Below are 8,636 nucleotides of genomic sequence, written 5' to 3' on the forward strand. Positions count from 1 at the left end.
TTATCATTGCCAGTTGAAATTATAGCAAAGACAAAAGTCTTTGTTCTTGCAAGACCTTTTTCTGCATCTTAAAGTGCTAGGTGTATCTGTAATTGCGGGCACATTTTATCTATGAAGTAAAAAGAAATATAACAGAAGGTCAGAGGGACTCTGAAGAGATCCACTGTAGAGAAGATTCAGGTTAACCAGGCTATTTATAACTGGAAAGCCTCACCTAGAAGTTTGAAATTAATGCAGTGGAAAAGATGGCAAAAGCTTCAAAAAGCACGAGTGGTGTGTTCAGATCAGACCCTCTACAGCTGCATTGAGGCCTGCTTGTGTTTTCTTGCCAAGAGTGTTCAGTGCTTGTCAGTCAGCAGATCTCGTTATTCTGTGTCTTTATCCTCCAGAATTCTGTTTGCCTTCCTGGTCGGTTACACTTTACAGCTTTTGAGGTGGCACTGTTTGCGAAGAGACACAGTCTGATACTTGAGTGTGGAGGGATCCTTAGTCATCTGTCTGGATGAGAGGCACCTAGCCAGGTTCTGAAGTCTGTCTGTGAAGACACTGCAGGGAAAAAAGAATATATTATAGGGATCCTTTTCATCCTAAGGTAGACTTTCTACATTGCTGCTTATCAACTGCTTTTTAGACCTCCCTGTTTTTCACTGGAGTACAAATTGAATATAGCTAAGGCTTGCTGAGATTTCACCTTAAACTTTGTAACTCAGAGCAGCTAATGTAAACTTTAATGGTGCATTGAATATAGGTGATATTTTCTATACACAGGAATTACAGGCTGTTTCAGTGCTTGTAGTTTCCTGAACACCAATCCACAACAAGGGTGAGTACCAATGTGCTGTGTAGGCACACCTTTTGTGAGGAATAAGAACCTGGGGTTGAAAAAGAAAGGGAAACATCAGTATTATTGTAGTTGTTATTGTAGAACTGTTAGTTCTGTCTCTATATATCATATGTCCTAAGGATTAAAAATACAGTTAACATAGTTTTTGCTAATGCAGTCTGCCCTGGACTGCTGTGTCCAGTTCTGGACTCCTCAGTACAAAAGAGCCATGTAGCTCCTGGAGCTGGATCAGCAAAGGACTATGAAGAAGATTAGGGTACTGGAGCATGTCACTTATGAGGAAAGGCTTATGAGGGAGCTGAGCCTATTTAAACTGGAGAGAAGACTGAGAGGGGATCTTCTCAATGTATATAGACATCTGAAGGGAGGGTGTCGAGAGGAAGGAGCCAGGCTCCTCTCGGTGCTGCTGAGCAATAGGAAGAGAGGTAATGGGCAGAAACTGATGTACGGGAAGTTCCACCTGAACATGAGGAGGAACTTCTTTACTCTCTGATTGACTGAGCACTGGAAGAGGCTGCCCAGAGAGGTTGTAGAGTCTCCCTCGCTGGAGATACTCAAAAGCCATCATGACAGAATCCTTAGTAACATGCTCTAAGGGACTCTGCTTAAGCAGGGAGGTTGGACTAGATGACCTCCGGTGGTCCCTTCCAGCCTTACCCGTCCACAGCTTCTGTGTGACGCGGTGAACATGCATCAGCTTTTTGTCAACTGACATACAAGGACAAATTATGTCAATTACATTGACAATTACAAAAATAAATGGAATGCATGAATAAGTAGATTAGTCAGTTAAAAAATAAGTGTGCTCTACTTAGATGTCCTTAGAATGCTCAAGGCACAGAAATGATTCTTCTGCACACAGCTGCAAACGCAGAATTTGTAGTATGTTTTAATGTGCAGTGTGATAGTATTATAGCTTCTGCAGTTTCTCTGTTCAATTTGTCAGCGTTAGATTGTCTTATTCAGAGACTTGTGTAAATGTTGCACGTACTACTTTGAGACATACTGGGTGCATGAATGCAGTCGTATTTCATTCCCTTATTGATTGAAATAACTCTACTGTTTGATAGTCCTGTTAACCGTGTAGAGTCAAGATAGCAAGGAAAGTGTGGGCTGTGTTCTGTCTTGCTTATGATTTTAATCTCTTTCTGAATTAAACATGCAAACTTATTCAAGGAGGGGAGCACTGTGAAAAGTCTTATTTGCCATATTCAGTTGCTAGTAAAGGAAATAATGCTACAAATAATTTGAATTCTTGAACTTCAGGTTGTGTTTGCTGGACTAGGAGTTGTACAACAGAAAGAGAAAAGATACTTACTTTGTATGCCATTGGTATAAGCCAGTATACCGACATGGCTGTGAATAAATTTTGTCTGTAATCCAGCTCAGAGTGAAAAGGAAAATAGGAGAGAAACATCTGTTACACTCTCAACAGCAGCTTCTTGAGCGTGTTGGCTTTCGTCTGTGGAAGAAGCCATGCAAATTGTCCATGAGCATAATTTTAGCTCATATTTCAGAAACCAGAGGGGTTTTGTACAGAGAGTTGGCATTTGTGGCAGCCCAAACTCTGCAATGTGCCATTGGGTCTTTTTGGCATTTCTGCCTTTTCCCTTTGGATGAGAATTTGTTAGTCAAAAGTAACTCAGTTAAGCTGCTTGTGGTTCTAGTGGATGTTTCTGTTGTTCATAGTCTCCATCCTTCATGCCGTGCCATTTATTAGATTCTTAAAAAAATTACTAGTGAACCAAACTACACATAAGCTTCTACACAAAGATCCAGGGAATGCTGAGCCAGCATTTTGAAAGAAGAGTGTGAATAAAAGTCTGAAGCAACTAACGTGAGTATATATGCATGAGGCAGAAACTTCCAATTTTGTTTGAAAAAAAGCATTTATAAGCTTTTTGTGCAAGTATTGAAAGATCCTTGTTTTACAAATATACAGAAAACTCAAGGAGTCTAAATTGTTTAGTTGTGGCCTGTGCTTTCAGGGAAGGAATTGCTTGAGGAATTAACCCTACATTTCAGTGTTGGCTGAAAAGTGTAACCCTGTGTTCAGTGAAATGAGGAGCTAAGGTGGCTTGGATGTAACTGAACGGCTTCCACGTTATTCTTTGTAATGCTGTTGGAAAGAGGTTGTCTTGGCAAAAACGGCAAATTATTCCGATGCCAGAGTTCTAGCAAACAATAGGGAAATTGCATTTACTTGGTACATTACATATGCCGTTCAGTTTTTGGACTTGTTTATAATACTATGTAAGGCAGAGATTGGCAGCTTTTCAGGAGTGAGGTGCCAGACTGTATTTTTCTTTCACAAATTAGAGGTTAAGAGCGGTGGTTGAAAACATTCAGATGCACTGTCAGGCGTGTTTGGAAACGGCTGGCTGTCAGGCAGGCAAGATGCCACCCGGGAGGAGGTGGATGGCACAAGGGGCAGGGCTCCCTGTCCCAGTGCTACCAGAGCCAGGAGTGCTCTCAGAATGCCAGAGCTTCTGGTGCTCTGGCCCCTGCCAGTGATGCCAAGGTTGCACGCCTCTGGATATCTACCCACCTCTTCCTTTGCTGTGTACACCAAGGATTGGAAATTGCAGGCCCAGTAGGAAACTCTGTCTCAAGCATCTGAAATTGTCTGCTGTAATTGCTGTTAGTGTGAAGTTTGACATAAATTTCTTGTCCGTGGTTGGCTTGATGTCACTCTACATTTTTTTGTAACGGATAGTTTTGACACAAGATGGTCACAGTGAAACCAAAGCTAATCACTTGACCAGTAATGTCCTCTTGTACATTGCATTTTTCTAAAATAGGGATGAGTATGAATGGTTTTGAGGAAATAATATTTGAAACCCCTGAGCGTATGGAAGAAGATGCTTTTTGTGAAGTGATGTGGAATATTCTAATATCTCTATTGGTTTTGCAGGGTGTATTAATCAAGAAGTAATACAATAATACAGTAATTACAGTATATGATAGTAAGCTGTAGGCTTACTTTACTTTAGAATCTAACCTTTGACAAAGAGCTCTAGCTGTTTTATATGTGTAACAACTCTTGGAAGTACGAATTATCAGGTAACCTGGAGCCACGTCTGAACATTATGCTTGATACAAACCTAGTGTAAGTGTGCATGAGTTGGCCTCTTTTTGTTATCATTCCTACAAAGTCACTGGTGTCGTGTCTCGTGTGACATGTTTCAAGACTGTGCTTGTCAGTGCTTGTATCAGAAAGCGTCCAGGTCCAGCCTGATTACAGGCATCTGCCTCTTGATTTTAGGACAAGGCTTATTGTTAAATTAAGAGCTTTCAAATGTAGTCATGGCATGGGACAGTTACTGTTTGGATATTCCCAGAGTACCACCTCTGCAACCTGTCAGCATATGAACACATTGTCTTCTATCCATGGCCATATGACAGTAGATAATTTTTCACATTTAAAAAATATAAATAGTTTCTACATAGAAGAAGTTATGATGAAAATATTTAAATTATTTTTATCACTTCATAGCTTATCTCAGTTATTTTGGTCATTGCATTATAAAAAAACCTGGCATCATTTTCTTCCTTAAAAGAATACAAATGTGACTACTTTGAAGTAGCAGAATGTACTAAATAATCAAAATATTTAGCAATATAATTAATATTACACATTTTAACGGGATATCATGTTTTCTTTTCCTAGGAGCTGTGATCATTTCCACGCCACAAGACGTGGCTTTATTGGATGCACTCAAAGGAGCTGAAATGTTTAGAAAAGTCCACGTACCTGTAAGCCTCTACATTAAAAATATCAGTAGATTTTTTTCCCCAAAAAATGTAAAGGAACTTTCATATAAGGCAGCAGATGAACATTCAGCAATCACTTGAATTTCATAAATTCTTGTTAAAGCAAAACGATTGGAATCCATCTTATGTCTGTATCAGGAACTTGCTTTAACACAAAGAAAAGATTTTTTCTTAGTCTGAGGTCATAATAATATGTGATTTCTTTTAAATCAGTTTGTAATCATGTGGAGTGGATCAGGTTGCTAAAGAGAATGTCTTATGAAGTAATGTGTGCTTTTCAATTAAACTGTCTTACTGTGTCCTCATTAGATGTCCTCTTCAGCACTGTGTATGTTAGAGCTTTGAAATCTGAAATTTCTTGAAATGTAGAAAAATCATATATTGGTATATTTTAGGAAAATGTAAGTTTTTGGGGAGATAAGTGTGTGTAGAACTGTCACTTTGCCATTTGAAGGGCTCCGTGACAATCATGACAAGTAGAAGGCTATCTAATCACTATTTTTCATGACGTTTATACCTTATATCTTATCTTACTTATTTGGGAAATGCAAAATTTAAGAATATCCACAGTTAGGAGAAAATATTAAACAGGCTGACATCTTTGAATTGGTATTTTCTCTGTGTGCTACAACTTGCTAAGTCACTGAATGTTATACTCTAGAGTTTGTTTATGTAGAGATTAATTTTTCCTTTGAAACGGACAGTTAATGAGAAAATAGAAACTGAAATGCTTCCTTATCATAAATTGTAAAGAAAAAAAGATGTTTTCTAGCTTACCTATGTGAAGGTTACTTTTACTCTTTATTAAGAAAGGAAATTTCTTTCATAGCTAGTGCTTTGTTAATTTAAAAAATGCAACAGAAAGTTGAAGTGACTGCTTTCCCTTTTTTTTTTTAATTTACAGAGTAGTTTAACAAAAGAAATACTTGATAAATTCACTATTATGAACTATTCCTTAAGCATATTTGCATCAAAATAAAAGTATAGTAGCATTTATAACTTGCTGTTGGAAGGAAAAAAAGAACAACATATAGAATGTTTTGGTTTGATTTTGGGTTTGCTAAAATTATGTAAAATAATTTTTCTTCAATTTAAATTGTGTTCAAATCAGCACTCTGCTGAATTTTCCTTTTGTTATAATAAGAAATTACCAAGATTGCTTTCTAAGACTGTTTTGTTCAAAGTTTTTGAAGAGGATGGCCTCTAAGAATGTCGTTCTAGGATAGGCTTAGCTAACATTAATTTGACTAGTGGTAGATAAGATATTAAGTATGATCTATTTTAGTTCACTGGAATTTTCAGATCTTGTTAAATCAAATGAAAGTCCCAGTAAAGCTGTTATGCCAGATGTTGAGTTTGAATGGGCTTGAACCAGTCATGAGGTCTTGCCTGTTTCATGATGGTGCTTCCTTTTATTCTGCCTTTGAATGTACGTGAGCAAAGGTGCATCATTTACTTCCGTTTTAAAGCAATTCCTGCCTATGCATTCCATTTTTAAGTGTCAGCTAAATCTGAGGACCTAAAGAAAATGTAGTTACATAATTTTTGATGGAAAACTTCAAACCTGAGGTTTACGTCAAAGAGGTGGAATCTGTGGGACTGTGCTAAAATTATGCATTCTGATTATATAAATGACTGATCTTTAAAAATCTAATCTCTAAAATCTTTAATCTTTAAAAAAGTGCTTACGAAGATCCTGTTTTTCAAAGAAGCAGAGAGTACACAGGTTGCAGAACTATGTTTTTTTATATTTAATGAACTGCAGTCTCTCCTGTGTACATACAAATCTACATATACCACCTTCCTCTCATACCTACTGTCACGAGTTATCCAAGACTCAGGTGACACATGTAGTATTTTACCACATATATTGGTAGTAGTATATGTAGTATATTACCACAGTAAAGTCACAATCATTAATGTTGTTTGCTTGTCCTTTACGATATCAAAATTAAAGTAGAATGACTGAAGGAACTGATGAAAAGCTGGCAATGAGAGCGTTAAAAACCAGGATCACAGCACAGAATTTTCAGTCTTAGGACATAGTCATTAAAAGAGGAGTGTCATATCTTGTGCAGTCAAGCACTCCAACACTTCCAGTACAGAAGGAGTTTGCTAAGTGGTGCTGACTGGTATAAGAAGTTTTTAAGGTTCTTCCTCATTATGTGAGTTTGGTCAACATTTTCTTGCATTCCAGAGGTTGACTCAGAGTGAGTAACTTTGAGTATTTAGGAAAAAAATGGCCTGTTTTCACTTGCTGAAGTTGAATTCAGTTCAGTATGGTTTATCTCATCAATCGTATCCCTGAAAGAAAAAGACAGGGTTTTAGTTAAATCTGCACCTTTTTTTGGAAGGGTATGTTGTGGATTTTTTAGGTTTCAAAAAACTGCTTAGATAAACTCAGCTATGTATTTCCTTCTAAGTTATACTAAAATTGCTTGTTTGGCTATGTTCTTTCTGCTATATCTGTAGCATCCAGAGTACCCAGGCAAGATATGGCTTCATATTGGGAGCAGATGTTAGAGCCAAAAATTGCTCATTTTAAGATGAAAGGTAGGAAGACAGAAATATTGTGCATGTTTACTTGAAGCACTACAGTGTGAAGTGACTGACTCATGGTTACGTAGGAAGCTGATGGGAGACTGGAACCCATCAGATTGAAGTCAGACCTCAGCACCATCCATCCTTGAGTACAGTGAATGACTTAAATGGGTTAATTGTTAATTATCTCCTGGTGTAAATACGAGAGCTTTCGTTTTATTACTGTATTTTCTTTAACTTAGAAGGTAGTATATTTTTATTTAGGCATGGTTTATTGTGTAACCAAGAGGTTAGTTGAGCACAAGAAATATGTAAACATTCAGAAACTGTGTGCAGATAACTCATAATGAAAGGTTTCTTCATTTCCTGTTATTTCTTGATAGAAGTCTCTTCACCATTTAAAATAATTATTTGACTAAATGAAATTGAGTTCCATGCATTATAACTAGAGTCTCCTCTGCTGCAATAGGTCAGCTCCTGCATTGTGATTCATATAATAAATACCAGTTTTCGTGTCATTACTGAGCCAAGTTTGCCAAGAAATGTTCAGGAAAAGGAGCTCACTAAGGACTATTCTAGTATTCACACATGCCTGTGGGATAGTTTGTGTAACAGCTGCTTTGAATCTATTAGAAGTGTATTATTTGAGCAGGGAAGTGAGAGTTATTACTGACTTCATTAGCAAGACATTACTTTGTAGATTTAAAAACTCTGAAGATCGTAGTGAACTCTTTCCTTCTTTAAATATATGTGCAAAAATATGCATGGTAAAAATACTTCAGCAGGAAAGTTGTGTGTTTGCACAAATTCTGTATTAAACTTAGCATTTTTAATTTGCATCTTAATGTTAAAAAAAAAAATCTTCATACTCCAGAAGAATAATTTATGTATTAATAAATATGCAGTACTCATTCACTGACAAACAGGACCAACACTGAAAGATTATTGTGTAATGCTGAAACATCATTTGCTTTTAGTAAGGTTTATTAAAGTGGAAAGGAAAAGGAGAGCAAATAAGGCCTCTAAAGATGATATAACATTGGAGATACAGCTGTATCTTAGCATTTGCATTAACTGTGGCAGAAGGACCTCTTAGTTATTAAGTCATCAAAGAATTAACAACACAGTTGTAATACTCCTTAACTATTCACAAAACAATAGTAGACTATAAAACTTTTTCTTTGATTGTAAATTCACTGAATCATAAACGTTGTGCGACTACTTTGAAGAGAACAGAAAGTTCAAACTCCAAGATACCTGAAAATGAATTAATTAAAATGTGCATTTCAAAGTATCTTTTTTTTTCTTTTTTTTTTCTTTTTTTTTTTTTTTTTTTTTTTTTTTTTTTTTTTTTTTTTTTTTTTTTTTTTTTTTTTTTTTTTTTTTTTTTTTTTTTTTTTTTTTTTTTTTTTTTTTTTTTTTTTTTTTTTTTTTTTTTTTTTTTTTTTTTTTTTTTTTTTTTTTTTTTTTTTTTTTT

The 8,636-nt window shown here is 36.1% G+C and overlaps 1 protein-coding gene across 1 annotated transcript in view; it reads left to right on the forward strand.

Annotated features, from left to right (window-relative positions):
- The window catches only part of NUBPL (nucleotide binding protein like), an 84,210-nt gene that overhangs the window by 59,045 nt on the left and 16,529 nt on the right, over positions 1–8,636 (forward strand). Inside the window, exon 8 of the mRNA XM_027878798.1 lies at positions 4,515–4,600. Within this exon, the coding sequence (XP_027734599.1) occupies positions 4,515–4,600 (86 nt within the window). The remainder of the gene's footprint in view (positions 1–4,514; positions 4,601–8,636) is intronic.

This window comes from Empidonax traillii, unplaced genomic scaffold (genome assembly GCF_003031625.1).
Source record: "Empidonax traillii isolate 1590-97213 ecotype Southwest subspecies unplaced genomic scaffold, ASM303162v1 scaffold45:size3623477, whole genome shotgun sequence".
Classification (NCBI taxonomy): domain Eukaryota; kingdom Metazoa; phylum Chordata; class Aves; order Passeriformes; family Tyrannidae; genus Empidonax; species Empidonax traillii.